The sequence below is a fragment of the Phocoena phocoena genome, chromosome 8 (genome assembly GCF_963924675.1).
Source record: "Phocoena phocoena chromosome 8, mPhoPho1.1, whole genome shotgun sequence".
Taxonomy (NCBI): Eukaryota; Metazoa; Chordata; class Mammalia; order Artiodactyla; family Phocoenidae; genus Phocoena; species Phocoena phocoena.
The window spans coordinates 103,883,300-103,901,107 of record NC_089226.1 but is presented as its reverse complement, the minus strand read 5'-3'; the positions used below and the strand labels follow the sequence as shown (position 1 = coordinate 103,901,107).

The 17,808-nt window shown below is 48.5% G+C and overlaps 1 protein-coding gene across 1 annotated transcript; it reads right to left on the bottom strand.

The window, feature by feature from the left end:
* Nucleotides 1-10,889: 10,889 nt before the first annotated feature.
* NPAS4 (neuronal PAS domain protein 4) lies at nt 10,890-15,650 on the bottom strand. The gene is made up of 8 exons (XM_065882559.1): nt 15,476-15,650; nt 14,597-14,748; nt 14,316-14,418; nt 13,924-14,197; nt 13,633-13,742; nt 13,151-13,286; nt 11,612-13,029; nt 10,890-10,918 (listed from the first exon to the last, which is right to left on the bottom strand). The coding sequence occupies exons 1-8, from the start codon at nt 15,648-15,650 to the stop codon at nt 10,890-10,892; spliced, it is 2,397 nt and encodes a 798-aa protein (XP_065738631.1).
* Nucleotides 15,651-17,808: the final 2,158 nt, after the last annotated feature.

The following is a 17,808-nucleotide window of genomic DNA, read 5'->3' as shown; positions in this document are numbered from 1 at the left end:
TAAAGACTTAAGCATAAGACCTGAAACCATAAAACTCCTAGAAGAAAACAGACTCCTTGACATTGGTCTTGGCAGTGAGTTTTTTTATTTGACTGCAAAAGCAAAGGCAAAAAAGCAAAAATAAACAATGGGACTACATCAAACTAAAAAGCTTCTGCACAGCAAAGGAAACCATCAACAAAATGAAAAGGCAATGTACAGGATAGGAGAAAAATGTTTATAAATCGTATACCTGATAAGGAGTTGATATCCATAGTATATGAAGAACTCATACAACTCAATAGCAAAAACAAAAAAAACCCAAAAACAAAAAAACAGAAAAACAACAATCACACACGCACACACATACTCTAGTATCATTCAAGAACAAGCAATTCTCTTGCGAACACCGGGGCACGAACCCGTGTCCCCTGCATCGGCAGGTGGACTCTCAACCACTGCGCCACCAGGGAAGCCCCCATTTCTCTGTTTTCTTTCACCGTGACAGTTAAAATTGTCTAAACAGACTGTCTATACTTTTCATCTCCCATTTACTCTTTGCTTGTAATGTTTTTTGTCTCAAAGTCTGTTGTGTCTATTATTAAATATACCTACACCAATCTCTCTTTTGTTTAGAGTCAGCACAATATATCTTTTTTTTTTACATCCTTTCCACCTTTTCCTATTATGTTTTAGATGTTCTTGTAGCAGAATTAGTTGGTGTAGTAGCCACCTTCCAAAATGGCTCTCGAACCCTACCTCCTAGTAATTAACACTCCCCCACATTGTGCTGGGGTTAGTCTATGTCACCAAGACTGGCAGAAGTGCTGGCATGTCACTTCCAAGATTAGGTCTTCCTAATCCCCACAGCTCCCATCTTGGTTACCTTCTCTCCTTTATAGTTGCACCCACCCACCTCTCTCCTACTATCCTAATCCCCAGCAACCACTTTTCTGTTCTCTACCTCTATTATAGGGAGGTCTTTGTCCTCATTTCTAGAATGTTACATGAGTGAACTCATACAGTATATTTCCTTTTGAGGTTGTTTTCTTTTCTCACCCAGTCTAATGCCTTTGAGATCCATCCAAGTTGTTGTGTGTATTAATAGTCTGTTCCTTTTTAATTGCTGAATAGTATTCCAAGGTATGGATGTACCACAATTTGTTTAATCATTTATCTCTTGAAGGGCATTTAGTTGTTTCCACTTTTTGGCTATTACAAATAAAGGGGTTATTCTTTTTTTTTTTTTTTTAAATGTATTTACTGTACCATTAAGCCAGATCAGATACTGCTTTGTTTCTTTTTTTTTTTTAATATTTTTATTTATTTATTTATGGCTGTGTTGGGTCTTCGTTTCTGTGTGAGGGCTTTCTCTAGTTGTGGCAAGCGGGGGCCACCCTTCATCGCGGTGCGCTGGCCTCTCACTGTCGCGGCCTCTCTTGCTGCGGAGCACAGGCTCCAGACGCGCAGGCTCAGTAATTGTGGCTCACAGGTCCAGTTGCTCTGCGGCATGTGGGATCTTCCCAGACCAGGGCTCGAACCCGTGTCCCCTGCATTGGCAGGCAGATTCTCAACCACTGCGCCACCAGGGAAGCCCAAAGGGGTTATTCTTGAAAGATGTAATTTTCATTCCTCTGGGATAAATGCCCAGGAGTGCAATTGCTGGGTCATAGAGTAAGTGTGTTTTCAGTTGTTTAAGAAACCTCAAAATTATTTTCCAGAGTAACTGTACATTACTTACACTGCCCCAGCAATACACGAATGATCCAGTTTCTCTGCAGCCTCTTCAGAACTTGATGTTGTTATTATTTTCGTTGTTCTAATAGGTGGGTTGTGATAGCTTGTTGTGTCTTAATTTGTGTTTCCATAATGTCTAGGGTTGTTGAAAATCTTTTCATGTGCTTATTTGCTATAGATCTATGTTCTTTGGTGAATTGTCTCCATTTTTTGGTCCATTTTCTTTTCTTTCTTTCTTTTTTTTTTTTTTTTTGGCTGCACTATGTGGCTTGTGGGATCTTAGTTCCCCAACCAGGGGTTGAACCTGGGCCCTTGGCAGTGGGCCCAGTGAAAGTGCCAAGTCCTAACCACTGGACCGCCAGGGAATTCCCTTTTGTCCATTTTCTTTTTTTTTTTTTTTTTTTTCTTTTGTGGTACGCGGGCCTCTCACTGTTGCGGAGCACAGGCTCCGGACGCGCAGGCTCAGCCGCTCTGCGGCATGTGGGATCTTCCCAGACCGGGGCACGAACCCGTGTTCCCTGCATCGGCAGGCAGACTCTCAACCACTGCGCCGCCACCAGGGAAGCCCCCTTTTGTCCATTTTCTAATGAATTGTTGTGTTTTTCTTTAACTGCTGTGTTTTGAGAGTTTTAGATAGGAGCTCTTTGTCAGGTATGTGGTCTGCAAATATTTTCTCCCATTGTGTAGCTTGTTTTTTCATCCTCTTAACAAGATCTTTCACAGTGCAAAAGTTTTCAATCTCAGTAAAGTCCAATTTATCAATTATTTTCTTCTATGGATCATGCTTTTGGTGTCACGCCTAACAAATCTTCACCCAACCCTTGGTACCTAAGATTTTCTCCTATGTTTTTTCCTAAAATGTTATATTCATGGCTTATTTTTAGCTCTCTGTCCACATCATGAAAACTTTATTATAGCTATGTCTTCTTTTATTTATTTATTTATTTTTGTGGTACGCGGGCCTCTCACTGTTGTGGCCTCTCCCGTTGTGGAGCACAGGCTCTGGACGCACAGGCTCAGCGGCCATGGCTCACGGACCCAGCCGCTCCACGGCATGTGGGATCCTCCCGGACCGGGCACGAACCCGTGTCACCTGCATCGGCAGGCGGACTCTCAACCACTGTGCCACCAGGGCAGCCCCCCCTTTTTTTTTTATTTGATAAGCAACTTTATTTATGAATCACCTGGGGAAATTTGTTAAAATGCAGAATTTAATTTAATATCTGAGGAGAGACTCACGATTTTGAATTTCTAACAAGCTCCCAAGGTGATGTCAGTGTTGCTGGTTTTTGGACCAAAACTCTGAATACCAAGGTGGGGAGAGGTGAGATAGAAATAGAAAACAGAAGAAAGGAGAGTGATGAGGTGAGGCAAAGAAAAAATACGGTTCGTTTGAGGTCATGGCTAGGGATGCGCCACTTTACATGGACCATGGAGATCAGTAGTCTTTCTTTAAAAACTATACCTATTCTGCTATATCTTGGTTAGTTTTTAGACAGCAAAAAATTTCTGCTTCATTTACAGTCTTAGTAGTAGTTTTTCAGAGGGAGCTTGAAGTTGCTACTGGTAGAAAAAAGAGTCAGAAAACTCAGACATGTACAGTGTTTGGAAGGACCAAATGTTACTCTTCCATTTGCGTTCTCAAGTAGCTTCCAGAATCCTAGCATTTCCCCAGCTTGGTTATCCAGCCTGGCACATACTTTCCTCCTCCTTAGCTAGATATAATCTCCTTGTATGTTTGATGGAAACTCAGTTGGCCTTAGGGAAAGCATTTAATTTGCTGAATTCACATGAATTTTTAACAACAATCATGCATTTAATCCTATTGGGGCACTTGCATTTTAGAGGAAGGACTGCTTATTCAAGAATAATAAATCTTAAATAGTGCATCATATTTGAGTGGGTCTAACTTTCCTAATCCTCATAAATAATCTCATGGACCACTGTTCTTCTAGGAATGGGAGATGTAACACTTACTCTCCTGGTGCTCTTACATGCAGTCTTCTCAAAGGATTATAAAAAATCATTCTGAAGTTTTACTTTTTTATAACAATAGTACAAAGAAGTTAAGATCTTGTTGACTCTCACTCTCAATATATATATTATGTATAGGTTCAATTCAACCTAGGTTTTAAGAAAAAAAGCCATGGCCATTTCTTTTTGAAAAATGTATATATTGTTGCATGTTATTCCAAGTTTCCTATTTTAGTGATGTGAATGAGGTCTGCTGTCACCCCCTATTTCTGATGATATTAGTGACTTCCATACTGCACCTTTTATATTTTTCAATTTTTGTTGTACTTCTGCCACAGCTCCATAGTGAGAGGAGTAGATGATTTCTAACTGTCGTGTGGCTACTTCTTCCCCTGGACTATTTGGGTGTGCTCAGTTACAGCACTGTGTCAGACGTCTTCCAACTAAACGATGATTACATTGCTTTTTTCATCTATTCTGTAGATAATCTTAGTCACTGGCCTGCAGCAAAGCTGGAATGAAGTCTCAGAGGTATATTTCAACTTGCAAAACAATCGTGAAGGTTGGCCTTGCATTTTCATAAGGCAGTTTGTGTTTTCTTAAGGAGTTCTTATCCTGTGCCTAAATGGCTTTACTTGCCTTGTGAGAATCAGCTGACTCTTTTTTTTTTTTTTGGCAGTACGCGGGCCTCTCACTGTTGTGGCCTCTCCCGTTGCGGAGCACAGGCTCCAGACGCACAGGCTCAGCGGCCATGGCTCACGGGCCCAGCCGCTCCGCGGCATGTGGGATCTTCTCGGACTGGGGCACGAACCCATGTCCCCTGCATCGGCAGGTGGACTATCAACCACTGTGCCACCAGGGTAGCCCATCAGCTGACTCTTTATGTGTGTGTGACTTCACCGAACCTTTTAAGAAACTATTTCTTGTTATTTTCAACTTTGGCATTTCCAGGCAAAAATTTGCATAGATATTTGCATAGAAAATATGAGTCTGCTTCCAAGCCTTCTAGCAGGGACTTTGTATCAAAAGTGAAAAGGAAAGAAGATGAAGCTAAAATCCTTATACATGGCTACTTGGGTGTAACTAAGGAGCAATCTAGATATCCTGGTTTGCTTGTAAGCACATCATGGGCATATAGTGCCAATCTTAAATTTGAAGAAGTTTGAAATTAGCTATGTCTTCTTAAGCACCATGTCCTCTTAAACCATATCCACAGTATAGTTATGTTTTACATTTAAGTCTGTGACCCATTTTGAGTTAATTTTTGTATAAAGTATGAGGCTTAGCTTGAAATTCTTTTCTCCCCCGCCACGGACGTCTAATTACCCTAGTAGCATTTGTTGAAGACGTTATTCTTCTTCCATTGAATTGCTTCTGCACTTGACTTTCTTCAGCTCTGAAAATCTGGGGAAATTCAGTTCTGCCCCTCAGAGGTTTTGAGTTTAGCATTCATCCCCATGCAGATTTGAAATCTGGCTGATGTCTCGATGGGGAGACTGGTCCTGAGTTTCTGGCACTGTGTATGACATAATTATACTCCATATGCAGTATATGCCACCAATTTTTATTTCAAATAATGATTTTTAATTACATGTGTTCATTATATCAATAGGGTGATTTTATTTTGCTCAAATAACTGACATAGAAAATAATATTTTGGATTGTGTACTTTTCCTAAAACTTGGCCTAGTATAGATTATAGTAGCCTGTGATATATTAAGATACCCACATGGTTTTCAGACAATGTACAAACAGGCCACTCAGCACATTGTTTTATAATTTTTTGCCCCCCCCCAAAAAAAACCCTTAATATGGGTTCCGATTTTCCATTTCCAATTGTTTTCCAATTGAATTTTTAATTTCAGTTTTCATCTTTTTTATCGTATTTCTAGAAAATCTATTGGTTCTTTTTCAAGTCTGCTTATCACTGTTTTCATTTCATGTTCCCTGTAGATGTTCCTTTTTTTTTTAAACTTTGCATATTTGAATCAGTTCTTATTTATTTATTTATTTTTATACTTGCCTTGTGGACTTTATTTTTTTTAATTAATTTTTATTGGAGTAGCGTTGATTTACAATGTTGTGTTAGTTTCTTCTGTACAGCAAAGTGGATCAGTTATACACATACATATGTCCACTCTATTTTAGATTCTGTTCCCATATAGGCCATTACAGAGTATTGAGCAGAGTTCCCTGTGCTATACAGCAGGTCCTTATTAGTTATCTATTTTATATATAGTAGTGTGTATATGTCAATCCCAATCACCCAGTTTATCCCCCTCCCTTTCCCCCTTGGTAACCCTTAGTTTGTTTTCTATATCTGTGACTCTATTTCTGTTTTGTCAATAAGTTCATTTGTACCATTTTTTTTTTAGTGAGTTACTTAATTTTTTAAAGTGTTTTTTTGTTTGTTTGTTTTTCATCTTTTTGGCCACGCCACACGGCTTGCGGGATCTTAGTGAAACCGGGCATTGAACCCGGGCCCTCGGCAGTGAAAGCACTGAGTCCTGACCACTGGACTGCCAGGGAATTCCCCATGTTCCCTGTAGATGTTCTTGACTTGGTAATTAACTGCTTTAAACATGAAAACGTATAGTTGTTTTAAAGTCAGTAACTGACCCCTCCGATATGCACACTGTGTATATCTGTTTTGCTAGTTCCTGCCCGTATTGTCTTGCTTCTTTGTGTGTCTGGTTATCATTGACTGTGTCCTGCTCAATGCCTGTGACACGTTATTTATGGAAGCTGCTTGAGGCCTAAGATGGATATGCCCTCATCCAGAGAGGTTTTCAGTTAGTCCTGCCAGGCATGAGAGGAGACTACAAAAGTCCTGATATTCATCTCATCCCAGGCTAAATACACAGCAACTCTTCACCCGGTTACTAAAGTCAGAGACACAAGACTCCTCTCTTTTCTTCACCCCCCTCTAAACACATTAGCAAATCATGTTAGTTCTGTCTCCAAAGTATCCCCAATCCAGTCACTTACCCCCATCTGTGCCTGGTGAAAGCTCTCATCCCCTGTTGCCTGGACCACGGCAGGAGCCCAGCTGGTCTCTCGGCTTCCACTCCTGCCTCTACTAATCCTTTCTCCACACACTGTCAGAGGGATGGCTTAAACATGTGAATTAAATCATGTCATTCCCCTGCTTAAATCTCCTTAATCAATTCCTATCGCATGTGAAATAAAATCTAAGTTTCTTATTGCGGTGTAAGGCCCTGAGTAATCTTTTCCCTCCTCTCCAACCACTATTCCTCTCGCTGGCCTTGATCCAGCCACACTGATTTCCTTGCTAGTCCTTAAACAGGTCAAAGCCTTTCCCATTTAAATACCTCTACTCTTGCTTTCCTTTGGCCTGGAACAGTCTTACTCCTGTTCCTTGTCTTTGATATCTTAGCTCAATGTTACCTTCTAGGAAAGGGCTTCCTGTCACCCCACTCTACGTTAGGACCCTCTGAACCAGAGCTGTGGTTCTCTACCGTAGCAGCCTGGCTCTGTCCCTTACTGCACATTCTGTATGCTCCTTTGAGACGTTACTTACTTTTTGTTACATCTCCCCACAACTAGAATGTAAGCTCTGTGAGCCCAGATCTTGTCTGTCTTGTTCACTGCTGCATCCCCAGCACCCAGAAAAGTTCTTGGCACATGTAGTTATTGTGAATATTTCCCACATAAAAAAAATAAGGCTGCAGAGCCAGCCCTTGGGGTCAGTCTTTATGACCCCAAAACTTGTGCTCTTTCTCCTACATTCTGCTCCCAGGGCAGAGTCTGGAATCCGTGGGAAGGGAACTGGCTGAGGGTCAGATCTGGCTTCTGCAGCGACTCTGGTAGTGCCATCGGACAAGTCCTTTCCTCCCCGCTGGCCTCCGTTTATCCACCGGTGCTAAGGTATGACGCTCTGGGCCACAGGGACCTTGCCAGCGAGAGGAACAGAAGCAGATCCCTCTCTGTCCAGCAGGTAGAGCCATCGGCTCTTTTGAACTTGGCTGCCGGGATCTCTCATTCTGAATGTTGAGATGCCTTCTCATCAAAACGCACTCTACTATCACCTACCGCCACCACCAAACACCAGTGAGGTGTTCATTTTTTTGCTCACATTTAAAATTTTTTTAAATGTTCATTTATTTAGTTTTACTTGTTAAAGAAACTTTTTATTTCAGAATATATTTAGATTTACAGAAATGTTATGAAAATACTAGTTTCCATATACTCCACACCTATTATTTCCCCTATTATTAACATCATACACTTACATGGCACATTGGTCACATTAATGAACAAATATCGATACATTATTATTAACTAAAGTCCACACTTTATTCAGGTTTCCTTAGTTTTTTATTTTATTTTATTTTTTTGGCCACGCCAGGGATCTTAGTTTCCAGACCAGGGATCGAACCCGTGCCCCCTGCAGTGGAAGAACAGAGTCCTAACCACTGGAGGGCCAGGGAATTCCTGGGTTCCTTTCATTTTTAACCTATGTCTATTTTCTGTTTCAGGATCCTATCTAGAACACGTTACATTTTGTCATCATGTTTCCTTAGGCTCCTCTTGGCTGTCACAGCTTCTCAGACTTTCCTTGTTTTTGATGACCACCAGGGAGGTTTTAGGTTTTTTTTTTTCAGTTGATGAACAGTTTTACTAGAAAATGAACAATTTTTCCCAGTTTTTGAGACATAATTGACATATAACACTGTATAAGTTTAAGGTATACGACATAATGATTCGATATGTGTATATATTTCAAAGTGATTGCCACAGTAAGTTTAGTTAACATACCAGGGGTGGTTTGTAGATGGGACTCCAACATGTGTCTTGAGCTTATGGTCACTTAAGGTTCAAAGCTGAAAGATACAATGCTTGGCCCTCTGGGGAACTTAGGCACAGAATTCTTGTGGTAGAAATTGCTAACTTCCTGCTCAGGTCCTTATTAGGCTGACCTTCAGAAGTGGTCCTCTCGATAAAATGTTTCTAGCGTGCCTGCCGTGTGTTTGGCCGTGTGATCGGCACCAGTGGGGGGTGGAGCTGAGACAGGGTCCTTTTGGGGCTTCCAGTCCAGTTCTTTTGTTCAAGTTGGAGAATGGATGCACAGGAAGGCAGAAGGTAACACTGCACCTTCCTGTTTCACCCAAGGATGTATCCAAGGTGGAAAAAAGGTGACAGGTCCCTGGAATGCCTTCCCATAGGACCTCTGAAGGGCATGGCCTCAGAACTGGAGGATTTGGAATGAGAGGAGGTTTAGGGAATTCTCAGTGTTGTGCTCTCAGCTCCTGGAATCCAGCCCCCGTATTTCAGTGGGCTGGGGTGGGGGAGACTGGGGCCTGGAGTTTCCTTCCCCACCTTGAGAAAGAAACTTGTAAGCCTTTGTGGTCACCATTGCTTTCCAATTCAGTTTAATAACTTAAGTCCTTTCTGTGCTCCTCAGCTTATAAGAGGCCCCATCAAGTCCTAGCAGCATCTTTGGGAGGTCAGGGCCGTTTCTTTCAGCCCCATTTTACCTGTGAAGAAACTGAGGCTCATGTCCTACTCGGCAGATAGTCAGTGGAGGTGGAATTTGAATCCAGGTCTTTCTGGCTCCTACTTTTCATTTCTGCCCCCACCATATCCTGTGGCTTTTGGCCCTCAAGCTTAGAGGAAGACAGTGTTTTGGGAAACTTTTCCTCTTGATCCACTAAGTTATATTCTGCTCAGAAGTTTGGGGTCTGCTCTAGTTTGCGGACTGGGAGGGGAGGAGGCCCCTGCTCCAGCCCAAGCCTGCCCTTCTTGGGGAATCTGGCAGAGGAGACAGGCCAGGGCTTGGATGCAGATGACGTGGGTGTATTGCCCACCTGTGGCTCTCACTAACTGTGGGGGTAAAAAAATCACTTTTTACTTGTGATCCTCAGTTTCTCCACCAGTGAAATGGTGCTTATACACCTGTCCAGAGGCTTTATTGCAGTGACTAAGTGATATAAAATTGTTTGTCTGCTGAAAGCCCCATTCAGGGATAGAAGAGGTGGTTATCATTTCCAGTGAGAGATCCAGGACCCTAAATCCAGGGAAGCTGCTTGCCTGTAGGGCCAGGCTGAAGAAAGAAACTCATGTTCTGAAACTCCAAACTCATGTCCAGGAAAATGCCAAGCTGAATCCCCTACCCATCCCCAGACACTTCTGCTCCTTCCCACACTGGAAGCACTGCAAGCCCGGAGCAGAGAGGAGACTCCAGTACCCTTTAGCATTGGATGCCAAAGCATCTTGACGCCAAGACGTAGCATCTGTTTCAGCTCCAAACTCTCAGCTTCTAGAACAGGGTGGGCCACACACAGAACACTCAGGTGTTGAGTGAATGAATGAATGAGTGCATGAGTGAATGAAGAAATGCCAGGGCTGTCAGCAGGTCCAGAGTTTACCTCCTAACCTCCAGGCTCCCGTTGGGACCTCTCAACCTTCTCAGGTCACCACCCTTCCCTTTTCACAGAAGTGCATGACACCAGGTGTACCAAAAAGGCAAACTGGACTTTATTATAAAGTTGGCTACAAAGTCACCGCAGCACCACGAGGTGACCACCTGGGTAGTCCCAGGCAGTTGGGCAGCCGGGTGAGTCCCGCACCAGGTACACGCACTCGTGCAAGCACACGTGTGACGGCGGCAGGTCTGCCTTCCTCCATCGGAAAGGAACGTAGCGTCTCTTCGCGCCCCCCACCCCAGGCGCGGGGCGCAAAAGTCACAAGAAGGGCCGCCAGGGCGGCAGAGTCCATCGGAATTGAAATCCCGTTACTGGTGTGTAGAGAATTCTACGTGGGTGTCAAGAGCCCCTCAGGGCACAGGCTGGCCCAGGTGGGCACTGCCTTTCCCCCACCAAGGCCCAGGGGTGGCTTGGCCCCCAGGAGTGGAGAACTGGCCCAGGCCCATGGGGCAGCGCGGGGCGGGGGAAGTGAGACTCCCCCATTCTCCGCTTGAAATCCCATTCAAGGAAACTCACTACGAGTGAATACAGATTGAAATGGAAACTGGGATTGCTTGATGTCTCTAAATTTTAAAAAGAAGCTCCCCTCCCTTGCCCTCCCACCTCCCCCCCCCAAATCCTGCAGGGCCTGGGGAATCGGATCTATCCCCCTCTGGCCCCCAGAATCCCCCCAACAATCCCGGGGTGGTGGAGAGCGGCTCCATGTCTTGATGACAATATGCCATACTTGACGACGTTAAGTCACAGACTTATTCAAAACGTTGGTTCCCCTCCACTTCCATCTGCAGAGAGAGAGAGAGAGACAACAGTCAGTTAGGCCTATTAGGAAAGATAGGCTGAGGATGTGGTGCACTGTTGGCACATAGTATGGGCTTCCAGTACGCTGGTCCAATGACTGAATGATCACCAGAGGCTCAGAAGATAGGGGAGTAGTTTGGATGAATGAAGTGAAATTATGTCTGTGGTTTTGGAAAGGATGGAGCCATAGCAGGGACACTCTGTCGGGGCCAGGGGCTGAGTCCCACTCTCTTTCCCAAACTCCTGTAAACTCTCAATCTGTATTCCCTTTGGGGGACAAAGAATACTGAGATAGAGCTCTAATCCCTCTTCCATCAGTTTGTTGTATAACCTCAGGGGAGTTTCTTTAACTTTGGGATCTTGATGGTCTTCATCTGTAAAATGGGGTGGGGATGGCTGATCTAGGTCCCTCGTAGAGTTAAGAAGCACAAACCATTACCCAAGATTCTCTTGCATCTTATCCCACACTCCTAATCTCTGCCCCCCAGGGCCTACTTGTCCAGAACTTCCATATTGTTTTCATTAGTTCTTATCCGAACCGCTATCCTACGCAGCAGGTGATCTTATCCTATTAGTGAAACTGAGGAACAGAGAGGGCAGTTTACTCGTCTAACTCCACCCAGCATCTCACTGGCAGGAGAGGAACTTGAGTTCTTGAACATTTTGGCTCAACTCACCTTCATGGAAGCTGTCTTGAACTTGGCTCTGGAGTTGATGCAACTCATCAGTAAACCCATCATAGGGGAATGCTGAGACACCTGTCTCAAAGGCGGTTTCGTATGTGGCCAGGTCCTCCAGGAAGCTGCTATCTTCTGGGGACAGGTTGTTGCGAGGTGATGGGGCCCCTCCTGGGACTGCTGCCTCAGGATCCTCTGAACTCCATTCCCCATTGGGGTCTGGGGTAGAGAGATCCATGAAGATGTCTTCCACGGGCGTCTCTTCCAGGAATATATCAGGGTCAGTCAGGAAATCCAGGTCCTGGCATTTCCAGGGTTTCAGGTCCAGGCTGAGCACAGGGGGGCCAGCTCCTGCCAGGGAAAGGTTAGGGTCCAGGGGCTCCAGCCCGCCAAGTGGCTCTAGCCCACCCGTGCCAGCCTCTGCTGAGAAGGGCCTGTCCATGCCCTGAGCCAACTGGCTGATCTGCTGGATGAGACGGTCTATCTCATTCTGCTCCTTCTCCGAATAGTGGAAGAAGCTCTGCTTGACTGGAGAGGCCTCAGGTGTGAGCAGGCCTTCGGGCACCAGGGGGACGTCCACAGAGAGGGGGCCCCGGAGCTGGGCTAGGGCCAGGAGTGTGCAGTCCCCATTACCAGGGCTGCTAGGACTTGGGGGCAACTTCTCATAGAGAAAACTGCATCCCTCCTGGGCGAAGTAAGTCTTGGTGGGATTAGGGCTCAGTTGCTCTGGGAAAGTTTGGCTGGGGCTGTTCAGGTGTGCTTGGAACGCTGTGCTTGGAGAAGTCACCTGCTCGTGGGCAGGGCTGTTCAGAGGCTCTGGGAAGGTGGCAGTGCTGGGAAGCAGCTGATCTGGGAAAGTGGAGGTGCAAGGATCTTCATAGCTTCTGGCTGAGGTTTCGGTCAGTTGGCCTTGTAGTGGGCTAGTCAGTGGATCTGGGAAAGTTGCACTGCTGGGCGTCAATTGATCAGAGAAGGTCACAGTGCTCGGAGTCAGCTGTTCTTGGAGAGAGCTGGACGGAGTGGGCAAGTGGGTCTGGAAGGGCTCATGGAGGCTGAAGAGGAAGGCACAGCCTCCCGGCTGGCGGGGCGTGTAGGGTGGGGTGCACACAAGATCCTTGCTCAGGTCTGCTTGAAGAGAAGGCTCAGGGCCAGATGGGAATGTCAGGTAACTGAAGCCAAGCTCTTTGGGGGGTCGGGGAAGCTCTTCTGGTGTTGAGACAGCACCCAGCTCAGGAGCACTGGGGAAATTGGTGCTTCGGGGAGGCCCCATGGTGAAGAGTGGATTAGGACCAGAGCATTGCTCCTGTGAGAGGATGCTCTCCGGGAATGAGGGCAGCATGGTCGGGGTGCCCAGGACATAGGCTGCCTGGGTTTCTTCAGAGTTTAACTGCTGGCGGAGGCTCCAGGCTTCCGTGTCACTGGAGAGGAGAGAAGAGGCAGCCGGTAAGGGTGTGGTGTCCATTCCCAGAGAAGTTCTCTGATTTGTATCTCCTCCATGTCCACCTCAGCTGCCTCCCAGGCCCCTGGCTTGCAGCTCACCTGATTGGGTAGTTATTGGCGGTAATGGGACCCTCCGGACCTTCTGAATATAAAAGGCAATAAATCCACGCCCAGCCTCCAGGCTTGGCCAGCAGTCTCACCACCATCTCTGCTTGAATATCTCCACTCTCAGCCACTGAGGAGAAAGAAGAGATGCAGAGTTAGGACACCCATCAGATAGCACCACCTATTCTCCCCACTCTCTGACCTCTCCACTGAATTGGGGCATTCATGACATCCTCTTTTCTGACTACCTTAACCTGCACCATTCAACTCCCCACTTTGACCTCACCACTCAGAGTCCCCCAGTTCTGATTCTATTCTCACCTTGACTCCTTACCCTAGTGTTCACCCCATAGCATCCAAAGCTGTTAGCCTCTGACATCTCCCCGACATCAGTCTTGATCACAGCCCTTCTTGGTCAGGTTTCCCATGCCCTTTCCCAACTCCCTGTCTTGTCCTCAGCCTCTCTGGACACTCACACAGGCGGTAGTGTTGAGCAGAAGCGTGGCCCAAGTCCTCAGGGTGCAGCAGTCCATACCATGATTTACAGAGCAGTTCACTGCGCTCAAAGCCCAGGTAGATTAGGACACTGGGAAGGTGGAAAGGATGAGGTCAGCTTTCTGTTTTCCCTGCTTGATACCCAGGCATCTCACTCCCTCCCAGGTCTTCTGCACCCTTAGATCCCATCCTCCCTGTCCCTGACTCCAGAATCTAGGGTCCCCTCACCTCTGACCTGCCTTTTCCCTGGGGTCTGAACACTCTGGGCTTACCTCTCTGAGATGTCCAGCAGGGCCAGGTCCTTAGCGTGATGGCTCTGGAACATGGCCAAGAAAAGTGAGGCAGGGCCAGGACCAGGGCCAGGGCCAGGGCCAGGGCGGGGTCTTGTCTCCAGTGGAGCACAGAAAGCTGTGAACACAGGATTTCCTGCCCAGTAGGCCCCAGGTGGGTGAGCGTGGAATCGGCCTCGAATAAGCACCAGTTTGTTGCCTGCACTCTGGCGCCTGAGGGACTTGGAGGTGTTGAAGCGACAGCGGAAGAGGCGATCTAGGTGAGTGAAGAGAAAAACTGGTAAGAGAGTGAATGGCTGAGAGAGATGGCAAATGGGAAGGAGCAGGGCAGCAGGAGGCATATTGGATTGAGGCAAGGAGAAAGGAGTTCTCACCATTATCCAGAGCAGAGGGCAGGGTGAGTTGCTGGCGCACAGTTAGGTGGTCAGCTGGGTCAATGATGTCGTAGATACTGTCACCCTGGGCAACCAGGTCCACCTGGAGAAAGGTAAAGGAGAGATGACCATTAATGAAGGCAGCAAGAGCCAATCCTTGGCACATAGCATCTTGTAGGCTATAACTTCCTCCCCTGTAATTCCCAGATTCTCAAAAGTGGAAAACTCATTGTGTTTCCATCCGTGCTGCAGTCCAAGCCGAAAGGATCCTCAGCACTCACCATGGAGTGGCCCAGATGCTCGCTCACACTCTCAGAGAGATATAGCAGCTTCCCCTCCGCCGTGAACACAAGCAGGAATCCAGGTAGTGCTGCCACTATGTCTTCAAGCTCTTGAGCTGAGAGGAGCCCTGTGGGGCCCGCCAGAGGAGTGCCTGCAGAGTGAGAAGACAGGGTGAGTCAGGAGTAAGACTGGGAAGCAAAGAAGAAGTGAGAAAGACATGGACCGGGTTTCAGAAAATTCTGAGGAATTTCTCATGGACCTGCTTCTGCACACACCTGTTGACCTGCTGCCCGCAGCTCTTGCCCGGGGAACCTGTTGCTGGATCTCTCCAGCCAGCGAGCCCTTCGACTTCTAAGTCGGGGCTGGGGCTTTGGCGGGTCTGTGTTTCAGGACCACGGACAGCGCTCCAAAGCCGACCGAGCGTTCAGCACCGCGGGCAGTGCCTTGCAACCCGGTGGTGCTGTCAGCACCGCGGTCAGCGCTCCACCGGCGGCAGAAGAGCCCTTCCAGTATCGTGAACAGCATCTGTGCTTCCCCAGGCTTTGGCGGCTCCGTCCCTGTAACTTCCCGGGCTTCCCTTCGCTGGCTCCCCGGAGCGCCTCTACGCTGGTGGGGACTGGGGCCATTCTGTCCTGGCTCTCCTCCTCCCATAAGTCTGGCACCAGGGACACTATCCAGGCTCTCTAATCCTCATTCAGAACTAAGGTGAGGTTTGGACAGAACTCAGGCGGAAAAGTGGGAATTCCTGAGTTCTCCTAGTTCCTTCTCACCCCAGCTCGCCGACACGCTGCCCTAGACCTGCGGCAGTCCCAGTGGGTTCCCTCTGCTTCACTCTACCCGGCGCGCGCCAGCTCGTGTCTCCGCCCCAGTTTGCTCACCTCCAGCGAAGAAGACGCCCTTGCGAGTGTAGATGCAGGCAAGACTCATAATGTGCAGGTAGGACAGCCGGACCTTGTCCGCTTCGGCCAGCGGCAGCAGCTCCTTGAGGTTCCGGATCTCAGCGTTGATCTGGTCGCGGCGCGCCTTGGAGGCGCCCTTGGTGGAGCGATACATGACTAGCGGCTGCGGAGCTCCAGCTCGGGCGCTCCGAACACCTGCGTTCCTGTCCCGACGCACCGGTGGCTTCCTCCTTGCTTCCCCGTCTGTCGCTTAGGCTCTTTCTCTCTCTGTCTCCTCTCCTGGGCTCCGCTCGGCTGCGCTGCCCCCCTCGCCTGCCTTGTTCCGCCTTATATAGCTCCTGTCAGGCGTGGGGGGCTCGCTTTAGAGAAAGGGGGGCGGGAGGCTGGGCTAAGCAAGCTGCAGCGGGAGCTGCTGGCTGGGGTTGGGGGGGCGCGCTCCTCCTCCCTCCCAAGCTTCCGACGTCATCCCATGACGTAGAACGAGAGCGGGAGGGGTGCCGGGGGGAGGGGGAGAACGCAGGCTGCGGAGGGGGCCGCGGCTGGCGGCAGCTGTGCCGAGAGGAAGGCCTGAAAGGGGGTGCAGGGACCCAGGTATCCTAATGTATTCAGCTGAGGGAAGGGACAGGGCAAGGGTTGGGGCGGTCTGAAGCCCCTGGCAGGAGAGTCTGTAGAGGGGCTCGCTCTGACAATGATTTTTCTGAAGAGATAAGGGAAAGGGGAGGAGCAGGGTCGTACACAAATCCCCCCTCCCTATTTGCCAAAGGTCAAGTTCGTCTGAGGCGGGGCGATGGGGGTGGGGAGAAGGACCTTCCTTGGCCTCTGTGGGATAGGTCACAGCTGGGGTTTCTCTCTAGGGATTACTCAATCCGGGATTCCCTTAGTCACTTTCAAAGAACAAATCTCCTCCTCCCCCCTTTCCAAAGCCGGGCCTTGCTGATTTAGCAGGGGGGGGGGGGCCGGTGGGGCTCTAAGTCCCTAGGATGGGTGGGAAAAGGGTCCTGAGGGAGAGGAACCAGCTGAATCTGGCCTTGGTTCTACTTTCCCACAGCTAAGAATAGGAACACCTGCACCAACGCCGCAGTCGGCAGTGACTCTTCGTTTCTCTGTCAACTAATTAACCTCAGCCACTGACGGGGGAAACTGAGGCAGGGTCCCAGGGCCTGGTGAGGATCTGGGTCTACACCAAGGTATCCTTTCCCCCATTGCCAGCCCCCAGAGCCAGCGGCTCCCCCCGCCACCACCCCCATATCCCTCAACCCCCCCGCTCGAGTGCAAGCCTCGTCTCCCCGCGGGCCGGGGGCGGGGGCGGGGCCGGGGGAATCCCAGCTCCATATTAGGACAGGAATCCTCCGGCGGCTGCTGCGGCGGCGGCAGCGGCGGGCGGGGCCTGGCTGCCTCCGCCACGCTCCGGAGGGCTCCCCCCTGCCTCCAGCGGGGAGGATGGGGACGCAGCAGAGAAGCGAGGAGGCCGTGCTGGACCCTCTGCACGATCCAGGCACCTACCAGAGACCCCTTAACTCCGTCGGGCCGTCCACACTCCCCTCCAACCCCCTCCCCGTCATCGGCGGTAGGATTCCTCGCTGTCTCTCCATCTTCAACTCTCCAAATACCCCCCACCGCCCCGCACCAGCTAGTTTCTTTATCTCATTGCCGGCTTGGTGGTCTATCTCAACTTTGTGCGCCCTCTGCGACCCCCCACCACCAACGTCCCCCTTCTGCTCTCTCTCGTCTCTCTTCTTTGTCAGTTTTGTCTCCACATCATATCACTTTGCCCTATCATCTCCCTCTTTCTTCTTGCTCTTTTCTGCACGGATGGTCACTCTCTACTGGGGTTGAAGGGTGCCTTTGTTTCCCCCAAACAAAGGGGAAGGTAATGGGCTAGGGGACATTTTATCTGAAATCGAATTCTGTGGGGTAAGGGTGTGTGTGAAGTCACGCGAGGGGCTGGGGATGAGACCACTTAAAATTTGGGGGAAAGGGATTGGCCTGATTGTAGAAAGCCACGTAGGAGGGGTGGAGATAAACTTTGACACCAAGAAGCAAACTTTGGGGTCTTCACTCCTCGTGGAAAAGGGTGGAAGCAAGAGGGGTAGAGTGGGAGGAGGAGAGACAGCTGAGAAGAAGGCTGTCTAAGAAGGGGGTCTCTGGGGGCCCAATCATGACCTCTTGTGTATTTTGGCAGAGGTTGGGTCCATCCACATCAACCTTCCTGTATTCAGTGGCACAGCTGAGATGGAGGGAAGGGGTCTGTTTGCCTGTCTGCCACTATCTCTAACCCTATTTACCTGGGTGACAGAAAAATGGTTCCTTCA